Genomic DNA, 22170 nt, shown 5'->3' with positions numbered 1-22170 from the left:
ATGTCAGAGTCAGAAGCCCTGAGTAAAAGTGCACAGGAAGCAGAGCCAGGGTGGGCTATGGAGAAATGGGCTAGGAAGCTGGAGGGAGGGCATGCCTCCAAGATCCCCTGGGCCCCACTCGGCTTCTGCCCTCCTACCCCCAGAATGCAGACTTTTGGGGAGGAATCTTGGGTGTCTATGACAATTTTGTGTTAAGAGCACAGACTTCTTGTGTAAGTTTGTCCTGTTTCTGATATAAGTACAAAAGGCACCCCCAAAAAGGGGCTTCCCAAATCCAGCAGCCCTACCTGTGGGGACAGTGTTGGTGGCCATTATGTGCCTGTTGGTGACTTTGGGGCCCATGAGGAGCTGAGGGAGAAGTGCTGCATTTGCCTCTGCCCTGTGTGACCTTGCACGGATGTGCTGCATGCAGCTTGTGCCAGCTTGGGAAGGCCAATTTTTCACATCTCTTCCTAACCCCCCACTTGGTGACCCAATGTAGCTTGTTTGAAAGTGGCCATGGTTGGAGAATTTATACAACAGAAATCAGTAAGCATGACAAGTCAGCCCTCTGCTCCTGTGTCCGTGGGAGAGTTGGTTGTTAAACATTGACCAGCATAAGTTCCTGTATCCTTGGCTAGTAAACCACAACTTAATCTCATCTTATAGAGATGCTGTGTGTGGGTGAACATGTGAATATGTGTGATCTCTCCTACCATTCATAGCCCATGGGGAAAAATGCAACAACACTATGTAGAAAAATGTCATTTCATTCTAGGCAAATATGATTGCTTTCACAATCTGCAGAATTTCAAAAATCAACATGAGGGCAAAATCAAAGGCAATTTATATTTTTCTCAGATGAATGCTCTGACAACTATAAGCACTTGTATGAAACATTCCATCAGTCAAGGAAAACTAACAGTTGCTGCTTATGTAATTCTTTTCCAGTTCTTATTATGAACTATATACAAACAAAGTAAAACATTTACAACTAGTGAGGTAGTATATGTACCAATGGAAATTTCCATTAAGGGCCAGCAACCATTATAGGATTCAAATGAAGTAGGCAAAGTCTGAAGAATTCCATGAGGCCAAAACAATTTTGCATATTGCCCTGATTAGCCAATGGGAAGGGTAGCGGTCATACGCCAATTACCAAGTTTCTCTTTTATTAGATAGGATAATACATATAATGTGTGTATGTATACACACATTATAAACATATAAGTGAGTTTAGATAAAAGATACAGATAGCCACCAAATCATTGGGGATGGGAATGAGAACTAGGTTTAGGAGATTTGTAGGGACTTGCCCTTTATTCCTTATCTACTTCCTCACTGTTTAACTTTTTTCCAACAAGCCTGCATTACTTTATCTATATATACACATACATACATACATAATATAATTATATAATGGAAAAACCTGCCTTCTTTCTTTCATCTGTGGTTATACTCTCTTGTCTACTCCCATAACTCAGAGGTTAGGTACAGCTGCCTGCTCTTTCAAGTACAACATAGACTCCTCTACTTGAGAATCAAATATTTGATTAAATCATTCTATATAATAAAAGCTTAATATGCAAATTGACCGAATGGTGGAACAACCAGGGGGCGGAGCCAGTGAGTGGGCAGTGCCAGGCCAGCCAAGGTTGGTGTCAGCAGGCAGAGGGAGGAGACAGTGATAGGGGGGAGTGTGGGGACGGTGATGGGGGGTTGGCGGTGGGGCAATGGGGGGCAGGGCTGGCCGCTCGCCAGCTGGCACTATCCCCTGATCCTAATCAGCCCTCCGGTCTAAGCTGCCAGTCAGACATTCCCCAAGGGCTCCTGGTCTGCGAGAGGGTGCAGGCCAGGCTGAGGGACCCCCCCCCCCCACCCGAGCGCATGAATTTTCATGCACTGGGCCTCTAGTACAGAATAAAGAAAAAGCTGTTGATGATCTTTTTCTTACCGTTTCTGGGGGTGAGACAAGCCACAGAGAAACCATCCTCTCCTCAGCATCATTATTTATAGAGACATATGATGGCTGGTAGATTTTGGTTGTTGGTTCTATCACCAGAACCTAGAAGAAGAATGGATTTCTGTAATGCACAGGAATATACAAAATAGGTCACCCTGCCCACTGAGGAAGTGGGAAGCTGTGTACGCCACACTCATGAAGGACCTGTAACCCTGTTCTAAGACCTATGGACACAGAAGCCCACAACAGGAGTCTCTGCCATCAGGAGGCCGTTGTCCTGATGGGGCAGATGGAAGAACAGATAGGGATATGCAACATGGCATCATATAGAACTGTGAAGAAATAAGGCAGAATAAAGGTGAGAGTTGGAGGGGGGAACTTCTTTAGACAGGGTAGTCAAGAAAGGCCTAGTTGGGGAAGTGACAGAAAAAAAGAGGGATGCTATAGTTTTTGAGAGATATGAGGACGTAAACTGGATGGTCACAGGTAGGTACCAATTCTAAAAAATGCAAGGGGATGAAAAAGTGAGGTGACATCAGCCATGTTTTATATTGTTAGGGTAGAGAGAGAGGAAGGTGGGGAGGGGAGCAGAATGTACAGGAAAGAGATAGTGAATTTCCAAAATAAATAAAGCAGAATGTTTAAGATTGCTTAGCCTGGGAAGAGATTATCATTTCAAATAAGTTAATCTGTTATTAGCTTCTTAATGAGATTCTTGAATGCTACATGTTCACAAAATCTCATGGCATAAATATGAAACACAATTATTTGAAGTTGTTTCCAGAATGCTTAGATATCTTACTTAGGCCTCCTTATAAGATGGTCATAAAACTGCAACAAAAATTCAATAAAAAGATAAAAGCAATTTTGCTTCTCAGTAAAATTTTAAAAAGTAATTTGTGGCACTAGAGACAAACCAAAGCCCAACAGGAAACTGCTTTGAATTCCAAAATTTCACTATTAGTACTGCCCTGTTCTAGAGCACCTTGGCACTACTGACATTGTGGGATGGACAATTCTGTGTGTGGGGAGGTGGGACTGTCCTGTGCACTGTGGGATGTTTAGTGGCATCCATGGCCTCTACTCCATAAGCTGCCAGTTGCAATACCTTCCCCACAATTGTGACAGCCAAAAATGTCTCCAGACATTGCTAAATGTTCCATGGGAGACAAAATCACTCTATTTTAGAGAATACAATATTTATTGAAAAAAATCCACTGGACCCACACAGTTCAAACCCATGTTGTTCAAGGGTCAACTGTATAGCCAACGTTTTCTAGTAAGTTGATCTATCACTGGTTGATTCCACATAAGATTGATGAATAGTTTAACCATTCAATTACTCTAAGTATTCAATAATTAGATGGCACCAATCCCCAGTTTCTTTTTACTTTTATCTTAAAGAAATAAATGCTAAATAAAACAAGCCAGACAGAGAGACAAGTATCACATGATCTGACTTATATGTGGAATTTGATGGGGAAAAAAAATCTAGAGACATGGGAGCATGCAAGAGACTGAGGATTCTCAAATGGAAGGGGCAAGGAGGGAAGAGATCAACCAAAGAACTCATATTTATATATGCATAACCCATGGGCACAGACAATAGTGGGGTAAAAGCCTAGAGAGAATGGGAGTAGAGAAGAGGGGGTCAATGGCGACAAAAGGGGGACATCTGTAATACTTTCAACAATAAAGATTAATTTTTAAAAAGAAACAAATTTAGCATATCTTACTGGAAATCTGAGTCCATTAGCAACTTCCTTTGATGCCTCGAAAATTATATCTAACCAGAAGTTAAGCAGTTCTCGCCTGGATGACGGTGCGATGAATTTCTTGAAGCGCAGAATTAAAAACAAATTCTGAACTAATGATCGTAGGTACCTGGAAAAATCACAAGCACCGGTAAATTAGATTCCCAAAGAAAGTGAGTTCAATTCTATTCCCTTTAAAAGAAGTTTCCTGAAAGCTTTTTATTTAAATTAATATTGTGTAGTGAGTGCTTCTTAATCATTTGGCAGCCATATACTTAATTAAAATAAACCCAAATAGTGGGCAAAGTAATTTTACTCAACAAAATCATACAAAATGACTTTTTATCAGAATTGGTCTAAACCTCAATTTAGGTACACAGTGCTTCAGAGCAGAGCCTGGCAAGCATTTGCTGTCTTAAATAAGAGAATGTAGTTTGAAGTTCAAAGCACCTGTAAAATGACAAAATTTCAAACTCATTATCTTTTTCTTTTTTAATTCAACTTTTTATTTTGAGACTTACATACAGTGGTAAGAGACAACACTGGAGAACCTATGTACCCCTTGCCTTGGCCTGGTTTACTCCACCCCAACGGTAATATTTCATAAATTCTAGATCAATGTCACAATCAGGATATTGACCTTCATACAGCCAAGATAGAGAACATTTCTATTGCCACAAGGATTTGTCTTGTTTCCTCCCTTCTATAGCCACACCTACTTCCCTCATTCCCAACTCCTCCTGGACCCCTGGCAATCACTGATGTGAAACTTACTGTCTTTTTTTTTTTTTTAAATTAGATCTGAGCAGGTAGATTTTGATATTCTGAGATCTTGAATCCGACCACAACTTTACTGTTCGTAGGCAAGTCTAATTTTTTGAAATAGTTCCTAGGCAGTGTGGTCACATTTTCTGTAGCACTAAACAGGGATGGTTCAGGTGAAAGCATCCGAGTACTATTTTTCGCTTTGAGGATAAAGTCTAGAGCTATCCTGGGAAGACAGATCAGTTAGACCAGGGGTGGGCAAACTTTTTGACTCGAGGGCCACAATGGGTTCTTAAACTGGACCAGAGGGCCGGAACAAAAGCATGGATGGAGTGAGTGTGTGAACTAATAAAATTCAAAGTAAACATCATTACATAAAAGGGTATGGTCTTTTTTTTTTTAGTTTTATTCATTTCAAATGGGCCGGATCCGGCCCGCGGGCCGTAGTTTGCCCACGGCTGAGTTAGACTATGAATGACTTGCTTGGATACTGTGCAGTACAGGATTAATTCAGCTGGCCTGTGTTGCCCAAACTCTACACATTCGAAAGAAAGATCTGGCCCTAGACTGGTTTCTGGAAAATCACCTCTAAGCTCTTGGGATAGCCTGCCTGAGATAGGAGTGTCTTTGTTTACCTGAAACCGTGAGCCATAGCAGATAGTTTATACTAACAATATGATTCATGATGAGGGCCTTGGGCAATGCTGTTATCAGTGTGATCTCCAGTGAGATTGGGGACTCAGTGACTAAGGTCAGTTACATGGATACTCCATACCTACATAACGGATCCCCAATAAAAACCCTGGACACCAATATTTGGTGAGCTTCCCTAGTTGGCAATACTTGGGCATGCTGTACTGCATTGCTGCTGAGAAAATTAAACAATGTCCATATGACAACTAGAAGTTTGTGCCTGGTCTCCCTGGACTCTGCCGTGTGTGCCTTTTGCCTTTGCTGATTCTAATCTGTATACTTCTACTATAATACCACGAGTATAACAACTTTTCTGAGTTCTGTGAGTCCTTCTAGCAAATCATGAACCTGAGGGTGGTCTTGAACCCAAAACAATAGGTATCAACAGTAAGTCAGCACAATTCCTGATGTAATGAGAACATACTCAAGCCTCAGGCCTGCTCTCCATGGAGTCAGCTAAAATTAGTATTCTGGAACAGAAGCCACTCAGGGAGGACCAGAGGTTCAGCCTGCCTCTGTGTTCTCTTAGCTTCAGAGAACTTTCGAGAGGTTGATATGTTTTGGGGACCAAATTTAAGTCCTTCAGACTGGGAAGAAATGGGGTCAAACAAGATGTGACTGAAGAGATTCCTACAGTTAGGAGTTCAAATTGACCCACTGTGATGAGAAATAAGAGGGGAGAAAATCAACATAGATTGTTAAAAGTAAAAATTTGTAAATTATGCAAATAATCCAAATATATTTTCAACAAATCAGATGAGGAAAAAACAGATTAAAAACATATTAAGGCTGGCCCACTGGTATGGCTCAGTGGATTGAACATCATCCCATGTACCAAGAGATCACTGGGTTGGATTCCCGGACAGGGCATATGCCAGGTTGTGGGCTCAATTTCCAGTAGGGAGATGTGCAGGAGGCAGCCTATCATTTATTTTTCTATCTCTCTCCCTCTCCCTTCCTCTCTCTCCCTAAAAAAATTAATAAAAACATAAATTAAAAAGGGAAGCTTATTTGATTAGATTAAGCCCCCCCAAGATAATCTTTTAAAATATTTATAAGGCTTGCCCTGGCTGAGTGGCTCAGTTGGTTGGAGTGTTGTCCTGTATACTAAAAGACTACATGTTTGATTCCTGATCAGGGCACATACCTAGGTTGCAGGTTCAATCTCCAATTGGGGTGCATACAGGAGGCAACTGAGAGATGTTTCTTTCTCACATTGATGTTCTCTCTCTCCCTCCCCCATCTCTCTCTCATCAACAAATATATCCTCAGGTGAGGATTAAAAAAAAAACACACAAAAAGTTCTAAGGGAAAAAAGTTATAAGGCTACCACCCTGAGATAACCATTATCAATATTTTAGAGAAAATCCATCAATCATCATTTATTCAGTATAAAAATATCTACTTAGCATCTACTATGGAATGGCTGCAATCAAGAAGATAACCACTTTTTAAGGGACTTAATGACTATTAGAAAAGTCAGGTATTGTCCAACCCACCTAGACCTTTTTCTGAGTCACATATTTTTAATTAAAATGAGTCCATACAGAAAAGTGGTTCTCCAAGTGTGGTCCCAGGACCATCAGCATCAGCTTGTACTAGTAATTTGTAAATGCAAATTCTCAGGCCCTACCCTAGACCTTTTGAAGTAGAAGGGGGAGCCCAGCAATCTGTTTTTTAATCAATACAGATGATTCTAATATATGCCAAAGTTTGAGAACCACTGAGGCAGAACATCATTTTCTTGCTGTTTTTCCAGCTTTATGATCTGCTTTCTCACATACGCACAATATGTATTAGTATCAAAGAATGTTTTGTTCTTGAGGACCTCGATGACCTGAAGAAATTAATAGGACAAAGTTTTATCTTGTAGATACAGTATGTAGGGATATATTCTGTATGTGCATATGTCTGTCTTTCCCTCCATTCACATAAAACCAAGTGATCCCTCAGAGTTGTTCTTTCTGCCCTAACTTTGCTATAATGAAGAAGTTAGAAGGAGGAACATAGGAATTGCTATTGTTTTTTGCATTTATACCTTTCCTCCCTGGCAGAAACATTTCAAGACATGATCTGATATTGAGAAGGATAATGATAATGCAGAGATGACTCACCAGACTGGAGGCTTCAATTTGAACAACTTCTCTGCTGCTTGGATGGACTTCTCGACATTACTAGCCAACATGGTGATGCTGAGGAACTGACCCACATCCCAGTAATTGTTCATTTTCTCCAAGCACCCTTTTCTTCCCAACATACTGCTCAGCTGGATACCTTAAGAATATGAATTTTAGATAAAATCATAAAAATGTTTCTAGCTTCTATCATATTATGCCAGCCTTTCGATAGAAGAAAAATGGGCATTTTATTTTGACTACTGTCTCAGGTAAGCCATCAGAGAGTAATTCTTCCTTCTGAAATTTAATGCTAGTTTTGTGACTATAATTTTTAATGCTGAATTTGTGTTACCAAAGCATCAACATCTGCAATAATAAGTAACTTTACCTATTTTCCTTAGTTCCATGGATGTTTCAAATTGTTGTCCAGCAACTAACAGCAGAATTGAAAGGTTAATTCCAGAATAAAGAGATGACTGGAGCTCGAAACCTTTGCGATACCTACAATTACAGAACCACTCAGTTCTTATTATATCATCTTATTATGGTAGGAGAAAATGTGTGACTATGGTACAAACCCACCTTCTCATGAAAATTTGTACTACTCTAATTTATTGGTTTCCAGCTTTCCTTCCCAATCTTACAAACAATTACATGCAGCACTCAAATATCTTCTTTAAAATGTCATAGGAGCAAGTGTACAAAAGAAATTGAAAACCTATTATAATCCTACCACAAAAAGGAGACCACAATTTGATGTCCAAATCTCATTTTTAGAGTTAGATTCCATTTGTACGTGGAGCATTTTTTTACTATATAGAAACTGCATCAATTATAGGCTATTTCTCTGTAGGCCGTTTGTTTGTTTGCTCATTTCACAAAATGGAATCACCAGAATCCTGGAGTTCAAAGAACTATAAGAGCAGTGGCATAAAGTGACAGAAAGGGCAGGGATCTATTACATTAGGATAAAGATATGAAACTATGAATACCATGTTTATACCAAAAGGTTAACAGTACCATTTTTAATTCTTATTTATTCATTATTCTATACATAAAAACTTATTCCTCTTCCATGAGTAACTATGAGTACCACAATCAGAAAAAAAGAATCTGATCAATAAAGTATGCCAAGGACATCTAAAATAGAAGTTGTTTTGTCACTTGTGTGACAAGAGAAATAAACTCCAACAAAATATTAATTGTGGAAGTGAGAATTTATTTAAGGCCATTAAAATCTGGTTTTATGAACTTTGGGGCATTATACAAGTACCCTCAGAGTGACCAGAGGATACCAAGATAGTCCTTCCAAACCCAGCCAACAAAATTCCAATAAAATTGCAACCTTTTCCCCTGTATGTTTTGAGGATTTTAAATTCCATATTCTATTATTTTTCATTTTCTTTTAGTATGAAAAGTTATCTAGGAAGATGGCAGACAAGGTGACTTTTCTGTGTCTCTTCAGGCTCAGCTTAGGGACAGACAAGACTTGAACTTGGAGTCAGGATTGCAGTCTCAGGTTTGTCTCTGACCAGCTCTGTGACTTTGGACCAGCTCCTGACCTCCCTGAACCACATGTTTCATATCTATACCTAAGGGCCTGGGATAGACGATCCCCACGGTCTGACCCAAGCCAACATACCCTGACCAGGAATCTAAGCTTCATTTTCTCCTGTGCCTGCTACCGCTACCTTCTGAAGTAGAGAAAAGCTCCTATGACTTTCTTGAAGGATCTATAGGTAATAATTTCCTGACCTGGGGGTTGAATTCTTGCCCACCATGGTGGGAGCAAGGCTTCCTATTTTGGCTCAATAAACCTTTGTTGGTTGGATGGATGGATAAATGAATTAATAGTTCACGGAAAAGACAATGCCTGACAATAATACAACTAGGTTCTGGAAAGAGTAGATGGGAAGGAGCATGCCGATCCTCCTTCTTGCCCCTATAAACGAGTGAACTTGTGGGAAGAATGTCACCAGTAAAAAACCTTGTCTCTAATGATTTCCTTAGGGAAAAAGGAATGTGGAAATTCCCAAACCACATTTATAGCATGTTTTGTCACTGCCAGCAGACAAGCAGACACACACATATAGGAAAGAGATGTGAATTTTTAGCCACTGCAACTGTTCTTTGCAGAAATGCACATGCTATTAACTAGGGCTGAGGGTTTACCACTCAATGGCGCTGTCTCTGCTGGAGTTATCTTTGCAGTGTGAATCCAAAAAGATGTCCTTGTAGATCATTCCACACAGGCAGAACATGTCGGGGGCCGGGTAGTCACAGTTCTGCAGAACCTGGAGCATGATCTGCAAAGCCTTCTCACGGTCCCCTGCACTGTTTTTCCTGAAAGATTCATGTGATAAGATCATGAATGTCTGAATTAAGACACAGCAGCTTATATACATTCATTCTCTGAGGGGCTAGGTGTAAGGATGCTATACTTTATTGGAAAAAATCTAAATTATATTTCATTTTTTCATATTTAAATGTAAGAGCTACTTAAGATCCACACTAGTGAATTTCACACAATCATACTCAGTCCTTACTTGATATTTTCTCTTTAGGTTAGACCTACACTATAGATGAGAGCATAAGGTGATTAATGTATTTGGAAGCACAAAAATAATATTGCAGCCTCCTGTAACTAGATGGAGAGCAAGGATTTAAAAGCTAAGCCTAAATCCTGAGGATGAGACAGTTTGATAAAAGGTTCTTTGGAAAATGGCAGGGCCCCCAAATTCAAGGCCCAGATGAATTTTGAAATGTACAAAGGCATTTCTTGACTGGAAATGCCTTGCCATTTTCTAACAGCAAAGGACTTTAGTGAGTCCTGTTTTCTATCTCATATTACCCCCACCAAAACAGGAAATTGTTTCTATATTCATAAATCACACTCTTCTCTATTATTAAATTACTAGAAGCCCATTGCCCAAAGATTCGTGCAATAGGCCTTCCTTCCCCTGGCTGCCGGTACTGGTTTTCCTCCGGCACCCGGGACCCAGGCCTTTGGTCCAGCCACAGTGGAGAAGCCAAGCCTCTTCAGTCTTCAGTCTTCAGTCTTCAATCCAGCCAGAGCCTTCAGTCTTTGCTCTGTGCCTGCATATGCAAATTAACCGCCATCTTTGTTGGGTTAATTTGCATACTCATCTGATTGGCTGGTGGGCGTAGCAGAGTGATACCAATTTGCATATTTCTCTTTTATTAGTGTAGATATGGTAAATTTTTCATTTATACACAGGAAATGGATTCCTTAGATAGTTGTTAAAATAATTATTGCCACAAAACAATTTGAGTTTGTGGCTATAAAATGTTAAAAGTGTTCCTGTGAATATCTGGAAGCAAACGTCCATCAGTAGTGGTGATTGATTAAACCGACTATGGCTAATGATATTCATGCTAATATTATAAAATATTAAACATTTATACAAAGAATTGAAACAGAGAAACTAAGATGCGGCATAGGTAAACACCGGGAAATTGCTGCCTCCCACAACAACTTCAAAAATACAATGAAAAGACAAAACGGACATCATCCAGAACTACAGGAAGGCTGGCTGAGTGCAAATTCTACAACTATATATATATATATATATATATATATATATATATATAGAGAGAGAGAGAGAGAGAGAGAGAGAGAGAGAGAGATTTGAAACAATATCTCTGTAATACTGTTATGGAAAGATCTCCAGAATACGTTGTTAAGACAAGAAAGCAAGGTGTTGAATACTGTGAAGAGAATGCTACTTTTTTATTTCAGAAGGATATGAATAAATACATGTATCTGCTTTTATGTCTTAAAATGGAAGGATAAACCAGAAGGTAATAAAAGTGGCTACCAATAGGTGGAGAGAGAAACCGTGATGAAGGGAACAGGGGTAGAGATTACACTTCTTGGAATTTGACTTTGAAACTACATAAGAAGTTTACATAATTATAAAAGAAAATGAAATAAAAATTTAAAAACAGTGTTCCCTAAAAACACTGCTTGGCAATGAACATACCATTTGAACTTGTGGTTAGGACAAAATAAATGATGAGCCTATGCATCTGGTTGATAGCTTACCCACAAAAGAGAAACTAATTCATATGATTTTAAAACACAGCAATTTGACTGTATTTTTCTAAAAAAATATAACCTAAGGAAAAAAACATAAATGCAAAGAAATCTTAAACAGTTTCTAGTAATCATATTGTTAGTGACAATACTGGTATTGGTATTTTGAATATATTATATATCTTTTAGTATGAAATACAACAAATAATGTTAACATTACTAGGAACCAGATTTTTCAGCACAAGAGGAACACACATAAAATCAAAGAAGTTAAGTAAAAATCCTCTAGTCCTAAATTTGAATTGGAACATCAGTATAATTCATGGAATGGTTTCCTCAGTTCTACCAAAAAGGTCCCAAACAATGATCAGTGAGAACCTCCACGTCCTGATTAGAGTCTGTAAATATCTCACTAAAAGGAACCAGGACTCCTTGGAGGACTGGCTGGTTCCAGATATGTCTAAATCAGTGGTCAGCAAACTGCGACTCGCGAGCCACATGCGGCTCTTTGGCCCCTTGAGTGTGGCTCTTCCACAAAATATCGACTTCTGCGCATGGGCCATGAAGTTTCAATAGCACTGTACATGCACGCCCACATGTGGTATTTTGTGGAAGAGCCACACTCAAGGGGCCAAAGAACCACATGTGGCTCGCGAGCCGCAGTTTGCTGACCACTGGTCTCAATGGTCCTAGAACATATTAACATACAAAAAAGCAAAGAAGCTACTAAGCTCATAGCAAAAAGACTCAAAAGCCAAGATGAATCAGTATTTGGTAAAAGGGGATGGTTAGAGCATCAAGAATACTAGATGATGTATTATAGAATTGTACACTTGAAACTTACATATTTTTATTAACCAACGTCACCCCAATAAATTTAATAAAATAAAAAGAATTATAGGGGATTTAAACTTATCAACTATATTAAAATTATGAATTCATAATGATCTTATAAAACCTCATTGGTCACCTTTGGAGGATGCTAAGGAGCTACCTCATTGTTTTTGAAAACTGATCAAGGCAAAACTCAAGCACATAAACTCTTTTCTCATACAAACTGTATACCAGGGTAACCAAGTCATTGATGAGGGGAAATTTCTCTTTTTAAAGTATTTGTGCTAATAACTCAGGAATTAAGTATAAAATTCAAAATATTACTATTTTGTGACCTCTAATAAAATAATGGGCCTAGGCAATGACCGCCAATGGCCACTAGCATCACAAAAAGAATAAAAAACAGATAAAGTACACAATCAACTATTAAGTATACTTTTAAAAAAGTCAGACCAGAATCTGAAGTAAGTATCCAGATATAACTACCAACTTACAGGGAGAAAAAGGGACAGAGCAGCTCACCAATCTCACCACAGGCATATGATCAGTAAAACCCAAAACTTTGGAAGCTCTACAGGACAAATACTTTTTCAACAAATGAATAAGAAAAAGAAAAAATAAAATAAGAGAAAACTTATATACTATAAAAACCCTTATGAGTCATAGTAATGAACATAAACAGAAGAGACAAAGAAAACAAGGCTGGTGGTTACTACAGAGACAATGAGCCCACGCTGCCCTCCTGGGGACATGTCCTTCTACCTGAGCAATGGCCTGCACCTGGATAGCTCAGAAGCTGAGGCTAAGGTGACTTCTGTAGGTTCTGAAACAAGCCTTCAGCCCCTCTAGCATGGGCTGGATTCAGTTCATAATATCATCTCTACACACATTTCTAGGGCCTACAGAGTGTCATCTTCTCTTATCGCTCACCTTTAACTCTTCTTTTAGTGTGATATCTCAGATATTCTAATAAATGTGTAATGCATTCAGTTTCCCCTCCACTTACTGAGTAATTCAATGAGTTAAATTTTACTTGAGTTGGAGGTCTTGCCCCAAAGATGCAGGGAGTAAAATGAGTATATTCTAATTTTGTGACTGGCAAGCTTTGTTGGTTTTAACCTAGGACTTGGATTCTATTATTTTTCCAGACCATTGTTTTGCCTGCTGCCTGGATTCCTAGTCAGAATCTTCTCGCTGCATTAGCATATCTAATTAAATCCTGTTTGTAAAAGCAGCAGCAAATAAAAATTGCTCATAAAGAATTTCATATCACTGAGAGACAAGCCGTTTAACTGCTCAGTGGAAACTTGAAGCAGTCTTGAATGGGCTTCTGAATACAGTGAAGTGGAAGCTATCAGAAAAAGCTGGCTGTCCCTGGATTTTCTAATACAGGGAGACCTTGCCATCTCAGGGCCAAACATCATTCATTACCACTAACCTTTAGTAACTAATATACGGACATGATTTGCTCCACTTCTTAAGAGTTGGAGGTCAACTGTAATGCAGGAAAAATCACTACTTGCCCACCACTATTTTCTCCTCTATCAGTATAAGGTAATTCCCTAAACTTCCTCAAAACTGTACCTAATGCCAGATCCTACTGTAACTATGCTGACAGCTGGCCAAGTTATACTTACGGAAAATTCAGGATCAGATTGCATGCATTTGCTTTACCTGCAACTTGTGTTCTGGTCACATTGACTATTCCCTGAAGACACATTACACATGAAGAACTCTATGCTCACTTTTCTGTTCTGGTCAAGTGGAATGGCCTTTTCACCATCTCCATTCCACACTCTCTCCTGCCCATGAAATGATTCTTTTTTGTTTTTGTTGCCAATCCTCATCAAGGATATTTTTTCCATTGTTATTCAGAGAGAGAGGAAAGGTGGGAGGGAGCGGGGGGAGAGAGAGACACGTTGATGTGAAAAAGACACATCGATTGGTTGCCTTCTGCAAGTGCCCAGACCGGGGCTGGGGGTCAAAACTGAAACACAGGTATGTACCCTTGACTGGGAAGTGAACCTGAGGCACTTCGGTAAATGGGCTGAAACTGTAACCACTGAGCAATACAGGCCAGGGCTATGAGGTAATTCTTACTAAGTCTTCAAATCCCTACTAAAAAGACCCCAGAAAATGCCCAAGCACAATGACTTCCTCCCTCTGCTATGTTTCCATAACACTTTGGGCAAGCCTTCATTAAGACCTTTATCATTCTGAGCTAGCAAGCTTTAATTACATGGCTGACCACACAGGTAGAATATATGTTCCAAAGACAAAGTCCTTGAAGACCAAGACCTTGCCCATTTTCGTAACCTTGACACTGAACACATGATCTGGCTCATACTCAATGAGCACTGAGTAAATGAAGGAAGCAGAATGTAACAGGTGACTTATTTTAAAACTCTATATAGTACGTACACTATCAACCTTACCTGTTCAGTGCAAATGCATAGTGGAACTTAATATTATATTGGTCGGTCAAATCACACATAGGCAGCATGTCCAGTGTTTCTACCAGCTTTACCATTGCATCGTAATCCTGTTGGCAAGAGGTCCCAAGGTCAGAAAGAGAGGAAATACAGATCTTCATAGGTTTTTCTGAACAGTAATAAACATGAGAAAGCCTAGGCATTTAAATATAAGCCTTCTTTACAGACAGCATTTAGTGAAGTTACTTACAACCCAGCAGCCAGGAAAAAAGCTATCATGTTTTGAGTGCAGGAGAGTTACCACCACCAGCACAGCTGTGGGTTAAAATGAGCTGGACATAAACGTATAAGAAATCTTGCAGTCATTTGCTACATAAAGGGAAGTAACATCCCAGTCATTCCTATTTTGCCAGAAACAAATGAATTAATCTAAACCAGTATGTCTCAGCCTTGGCACTATTGAGATTTTTGGGCTGGGTCATTGGTTGTTGTGGGGCACTATCCTGTTAAGCAGTATCCCTGGCTTCTACCTCCTAGATGTGACAACCAAAAATGCTTCCAGACACTATCCACATGTCCCCTAGTTGAGAACCACTGCCCTAAACTGCATAATTACCTAGGGAAAATTGCTACCATGTTTGTCTCATCTGGGACCCCTCTGAGCAGTACCATCTGCTACCCTTTCAGCCAGGCTTAGAATTACTGTTATTGGCCAATTTGCTGAGAGCCAGAAATAGTTAGCACAGGACTTCCCACCGAAATCCCATGCCTGTTTGTGGCTCTGCACCTGGATGCAGCTGCCCAAGGAAAGTGTATTCCAAGAAGCTTCTGGCTCACCTTTACGCCTGAGAGTTCCACGAATGTAAGGTTATAAAAAGAAGAGATGTGTGAAGGCAAGGACAGGAGGAAGGCAGCAGCTCAGGAAGAAAGACTTCAAAAAAGGCCATTCCCATTCTCTTGTCCCATGGAGCATAATTTAATCATTGTTAAATCCTATTAAAATCAATTAGATGTATCTGTTTATCACTAAGGGCATGAGTTCCTTTGTGACTGACTCTGTTCTTGGTTCAGGTCCTAAATGAATGCCTCTCTTGTTTAGATTTAAAGACCTCTAACCAATAATCCCCAATATGGCTTTGTGGAATTATGCAGATAAGGTACATTGCCTTGTACATTCCTCAAAGGGGAGGAAGTCAATATATCCTTAGAAATGGCTCAACAGAATTAAATTTGGAAGGAGGACAGGCCCATTTCCATGGTACCACATCCCACAAACCCTGTCTCAGGAATTCTCCAGAAGTCTCTTCCTGCTCTTCCTGTCACTGATGGGTGATGGTAAACAAAGAAGGAAGTGACAAAGGCCTAAAGGAAGCAGCATAGCAGAGGAGTTAAGAGCAAGGACAATAGAGCCAGTTGCCTTAGTTTGAATCCTTGACCTTGCCAACTGCTGTGTGACCTTGGGCAAGTCACTTAACTTCTCTGTGCCTCATGTTCCTCATTTGCAAAATGGGGATAATCAGAGTATTCAACTCATAGGCTTGTTTTGAATATGAAATGAATTAGGATCAAAGGGCTTGGAACAATGCCTACCATAAAGTGCATAAAAACTATTAAATTCTGCCCTAACCAGTTTGGCTCAGTGGATAGAGCGTCAGCCTGCGGACTGAAGGGTCCTAGGTTCGATTCTGGTCAAGGGCATGTACCTTGGTTGTGGGCACATCCCCAGTAGGGGATGTGCAAGAAGCAACTGATTAGATGTTTCTCTCTCATCGACGTTTCTAAGTCTCTATCCCTCTCCCTCTCCCTTACTCTCTGTAAAAAAAAAATCAATAAAATATATTTTAAAAAACAAAAACAAACAAAAAAAACCTGTTAAATTCTGCATTTCTTTTAGTGAGCAATACCATATATGAGATTTTGTTGGAGTAGCCATCTGATATGACAAAACCTTCTCCAATATTTCCACTACAACAGATACAGGTGACCTAGGATGTAGCCACATACTATTGTGTCTATACAACAGCTACCTAACTGTGCACCTAGTATAAAAGTACTTCATATGAGGAATTTCTCATGCCAAGGAAGAACTCTGCATGTATTAACCTCAGTTAAACTTATATTGCATACCTGGATATCACTGTAGGACAGCAGTAAATTAATGATGATATCTGAAGTCAGAATCTCGGTATCATCTATGTGTAGTTTGATCCTAGCCAGCTCCTTTGCCAGTTCATTGCCCTTGTATATCTCTCTGGCTCTCTGGATGTCATTTAACAAGGTTTCTTTGTGATAAACACTGGAAGGGAAACATGAAAACCTCAGGTTGCATCTTCATGCATCCAGTCTGACTTATAATGACCATAGAGTGATTCAAATTTGTGGTCCAATTTCCAAGTAATTTTTAAATGAAGACTGGGTATTGTCAATCAGGGGTTAATACTGTCAACCCATTAAGTACCTGAAATGATTTAACTAGAGAGAGTAAATTTACACTGTTCATTAAAAAAAGAGAATAAGCTCAATTAAATAAGTCTTCAGAAAAAGAGAAACATATAAGAACTGTGACTTACTTTGACTAACTATAAAACTATGCCAAATAACTGTGTATACAATACATGGGCTGGTCCAATGCTTATAAGAAGAATTAAAAAAACATTTGAAGAATGAAGTAATGCCTCACAGAAAGCACTCTGATATAAAAATATCAGTGCAGCCCTGGTTGGTGTTGTTCGACGGTTAGAGCATCGGACCTTGCACCAAAAGGTCACAAATTCAATTTCCAGTCAAGGGCATGTACTTGGGTTGTAGGTTTGATTCCCGGCCCTGGCCCTGGTTAGGTGTGTGCAGGAGGTACCAATCAATGTGTCTCTCTCACAAAGATGTTTCTCCCTCTCCCTCGCTTCCTCCCTCCTATTCTCTAAAAAATCAATGGAAAAAATGTCCTCAGGTGAGGATTAACAACACATATACATATCAGTGCATTGCTTTAATATTTTATTTTCTGGCCTATTGCTTATTACCCCAATGATAAGCAAATCAGCAGATTCTACCAGTGTTTAAAATTCTATTATTGAGCATAAAATTCTATTATTAATCTAATGAGTCATTAACTTGGATGACAGCCATTATTCATTTGGTGGACTATAAAGGCATCAAAGCTATTAAGGCATTATTAGTTTAGCCCAGAGGTTCTCAAACTTTTTAAACAGGGGGCCAGTTCACTGTCCCTCAGACCGTTGGAGGGCCAGACTATAGTTTAAAAAAAAACAAACTATGAAAAAATTCCTATGCACACTGCACATATCTTATTTTGAAGTAAAAAAACAAAAAGGGAACAAATACAATATTTGTATTTGCATGTGGCCCGCGGGCCGTAGTTTGAGGACCCCTGGTTTAGCCTGACAAGTAAAATGTTATACTTTAGTTTAGTCTTCTTTTCAAGGGTAATTCTGAAAAATAGTTTTATTAAACTAAAAAACCTAATAAGAACAGTAGCTTGTAAGTAAATAAACAAAATACCAAGTTGAGTATGGCTTGAGGACATCAAATATGTAATAAGCATGCAGCCATTTCTACCTCTGGGAACCAGGGAAGATGTTGCTAATGAATGTGAACTTGGAAATGGCTCCCAACCCATTTTCAGCACAAGGCTCCAGGCAGCCTTTACCAATTAAGAGTTGGCACTTGAGCTAAAAACTTTGCCATCCTCATTATAGATATTTTTAAACCATTTGCACCATTTAACCTCTCACTAGCCATTGCCAGGTATCTGCCAGTTCAAGGTGTGAATCAACTAGCAGGTATTTTAAGTCCTTTGAAATGAAACCAAATCAAAAGAGTTATTTTCCTACTGATTACAGACACACACACACACACACACACACGGACTGAGAAACAAAACTTGAGTCCACTTCTTGAAAAGACCTCGCTCATCTGGCAAATTCAAGCTAGTCTACCTCTTTGTCAGACCTGAAAAGATGATACTAGGGAGAGCTTTCTTCCTAAACTTCACTAAAATATTCATTGTGCAATAAGACAATAGTTAGCAAGATGTGCTTGAAAGAGGCTTTGCAGGAATGTGCTACAAAAGTTCCCCATTTGCTCTCTATGTTGGCATGTGGCCACATATGTCTGGATTTCCAGTCTTCTTTTCTTTAAATTTTCACTCTTTGGTTGCTTCCTGCATGTGTCCTAACTCGGGATCAAACCCACAAGCCTGGCGCATCAGGACAGAGCTCCAACTAACTGAACTACCTGGCCAGAGCTCCAGTTTTCTTTTCCCATAAAGTCTGTAGAAGAAGCTACATCCAGAGAAGAGTTAATGGAGTAGAAAAAGAGAACAGACTATTTACTATTGTGTACCAAACACCAATACTACTGTAGTAATGCTCCGCAGTTCAAGGAGCCATGATTTGATCCAAAGTGGAACATGTGGCCCTTTACATTTTTTAAGTCTGTTCAGCCAGTGCTTCAGATTTTCATTTGTTTTGAAAGGACAAATCCTTCTTGTGACAACTTACAGGAGTAAATCCTTTAAATGGACTGCAAGCAAAATAACTAGATCCTTTGGTTAAGTAGAATCGTTTTTCTGCCTTCAAGTTGTAGAATAAGAATATTTTAAGGCATGGTTTATTGAGCACTAAGGCACAAAGAAGTGAGCTGACTTTTACAAGGCTACACAGCAAGGAATAGCCAGAGCCAGGATTCAAACCCAAACCTGAATCAGTATTCCCCACCGTCTCCAACATCAATCTACACAGGACATCCTGAGGTCAGTTTGGCTTCAGCTGAACATAATGCATCTCAACTTTTACAGCATTTTAACAACCTCAGTAACTGATTGGGGTGAGAGGTGGGAGGAAATCATCTTCAGATATGATCTTAAGACACAGAATCTCAGAGCATTAAAAAAAAATCAATGACTTAACCTCTTTATTTTCTATATGAGAAAATGGCTACAGAGAATTGAGGCCAGACACAGGCTCAACCCCGACCCCCTAATTCCAGGTTTATTCTCTTTTAGCTATACCTCAATGGCCCAACTCAGTGATGTATTAAGGAACAACAATGGATTTCAGGATGACTTAAAAATGATTGGTAGGAGAGAGAACCAAGATGACGGCGTAAATGCTGGTACTCGCCACCTCCAATAACCACAACAAAATTACAACTAAAATACAGAACCACCATCATTCAGAACCTCCTGAAAGCTGGTTGAATAGAAGTTCTACAACTAGAGAAGAAGAAAGCACACTGAGACTGGCAGGATGAGTGGAGGTTCGGAAGGGGCTGGTCCGACACCCACTTGTGCTGCTTTTTTTAATTGGGAGGGAGATGGCCTCTGCAGAGGCCACCCCTGAGGAGAAAGGGGTCCCAGCCTAGGGTTCATGAGCTTGGAAGAGAAGTCCCCATGACTATGGGTTGTAAAACCAGCAGGGATTATGGCAGAGAGACACAGAGGCTCCTGGAGACCCAGGTGTTCCATTTAAAGGGCCAGCACATGAACTTACTCAGACTCCTAGCACCAGGCGGCTCTGGAGGACCCAGACATATAATGAAAGGAACTGGACTATCTGGCATCAGGGCAGGAACTCAGGGGCATCTTTCTCCCAGACAGGGGTGCTTGCAGGGGTCATTGTTCCTGTGCTGGGACCTCCCCTATCACAGGGCTGACTGGCAGCCAAATCTGAGTATCAAACAGTGTGGCCCACACTGTTTGCTCTGCCCTGATGATTCCCTAAGACTCTGCCCCATCCAATTTGCAGCCCCACCCAAGCTGTTTGCAGCAGCTATTCCATAGGAATGGCCTATCCTGGCTCAGGCTTCAGAATTGGCTAAAATCTCTCAAAAATGCTGCAGTTGGTGACAGCCTGTATCAAACCTATCAATAAAAGGCCAAAGACCCAGCACAAGCCTCTTTGCTTCACAGCTGGGTCTGGCCTCCTGCACAGCAGCTGTCCCACTATAGTCACAGCTGGTCCTCACAGCCAGTTGGCCTGGAGGCCAACTCCTCTCAGTGACACCAACAGCAATCAAGGTTTAACTACAAGAGTATGCACACAGCCCACACAGGGACACACCTAGAGTGCCCAGCTCAGGTGACTGGGGAGGCTGAGCCACTGGGTCCTGTAGGAAACCTACCACACAAGGCCACTTTACCAATTCCAGGAGACAGAGAAGCTCTACCTAATACACAGAAATAAACACAAGGAAGCAGCCAAAATGCTGAGACAAAGAAACATGTCACAAATGAAAGAAATAGAAGCAAGCAAACTACTGGATACAGAGTTCAAAACCATGGTTATAAGGTTACTTGAGGGTCTTCATGAGACTTTCAAGGATATTAGTGAGAATGCCAAAGACATGAAAAATGACCAATCAGAAATTAAGCATACACTAACTGAAATAAAGAACAATTTACAGGGATTCAACATTTGAATTATGGGGGTGCCAGAGGAAGAAGAGAGAGCAAGATATTGAAAACCTATCTGAAGAAATAATGACAGATAACTTCCCATACCTGGTGAAAGAAATAGACTTACAAGTCCAGGAAGCACAGAGAGTCCCAAACAAGAGGAACCCAAAGAGACCCACACCAAGAAACATCATAATTAAAATGCCAAAGGTTAAACATAGAGACTGTCAGCTGCTTTCTCAACAGAAACTTTGCAGGCCAGAGGGGAGTGACAAGAAATATTCAAAGTGATGAATAGCATGATTACTCTACCCTACAAAGTTCTCATTTAGAATTGAGGGTCAGATAAAGAGCTTCACAAACAAGAAAAAACTAAAGGAATTAATCACCACTAAACCAGTATTACAAGAAATATTGTTGTTGGAGGAGGAGGAGGAAGAAGAGATAAAAATATGAACAATAAAATGGCAACAAATATGTCTATCAACAATAGAATCTAAAATCAAAATAAATAAACAAGGAATCTAATGAAAAAATAAATGGGTGAATAAAGCAGAATCAGAGGCATAGATGCATTGAACAGACTGGTGAATCTCAGAAGTGGGGTGGGAAGAGATTAACAAAGATCGTATCTAGGGACAGCCTAGGGTGGGGCAGGAGCCAGTGAATGGGGGGCAATGGGGGTAAAAGGGAGAGAACTGTAATACTCTCAACAATAAAGATTTACAAATGAAACAAACAAATAAATAAAATGATTGGTAGGGGTTCCCCATTCTCCAGGTGCTACGATCTTTTGAGGGGGTATCACCTCCATGAATGTGATGGGAAGATTGTGACAAAGTGCCCAGGGTTGTTGAATGCTGAGGGGAGTTACCATGAGGTTATTTGGATGTTCCTGAGGAGGCTAATGAATCTGTCCACCAAGGTCCCATGCAGGGGATTCGGCATGGTGTCCCAGTTGGATTGCAAGTACTCTGAGGCATCCCTCTGGAGACTGCTCTCACAGCAAATGTATTCAGCACATGGTGTTATGGTGTATGGGATGAAATAATAATTTCCACTAGATACCTGGAAAAAAGAAACAAAAAGGTTTCACAAAGCAATTGATGCAGAAGCATAGCTGTGGACTTGGAACCTGGTGGGACAGGGAAGGAGAAAATG

At 40.0% G+C, this 22170-nt stretch overlaps 1 protein-coding gene across 1 annotated transcript in view; it reads right to left on the bottom strand.

Annotated features, from left to right (window-relative positions):
• Positions 1–22170, bottom strand: part of MAP3K15 (mitogen-activated protein kinase kinase kinase 15) — a 78019-nt gene that overhangs the window by 45869 nt on the left and 9980 nt on the right. The window contains exons 4-11 of the mRNA XM_036304247.1: positions 21884–22077; positions 16722–16890; positions 14598–14704; positions 9444–9614; positions 7660–7772; positions 7269–7428; positions 3679–3826; positions 1934–2044 (exon numbers count right to left, since the gene is read on the bottom strand). Of these exons, the coding sequence (XP_036160140.1) occupies positions 1934–2044; positions 3679–3826; positions 7269–7428; positions 7660–7772; positions 9444–9614; positions 14598–14704; positions 16722–16890; positions 21884–22077 (1173 nt within the window). The remainder of the gene's footprint in view (positions 1–1933; positions 2045–3678; positions 3827–7268; positions 7429–7659; positions 7773–9443; positions 9615–14597; positions 14705–16721; positions 16891–21883; positions 22078–22170) is intronic.

Source organism: Myotis myotis, unplaced genomic scaffold, assembly GCF_014108235.1.
Source record: "Myotis myotis isolate mMyoMyo1 unplaced genomic scaffold, mMyoMyo1.p scaffold_m19_p_4, whole genome shotgun sequence".
Lineage (NCBI taxonomy): Eukaryota > Metazoa > Chordata > Mammalia > Chiroptera > Vespertilionidae > Myotis > Myotis myotis.
Note: the sequence above shows the minus strand (reverse complement) of the source record. Positions and strands in the feature narration are given on the sequence as shown.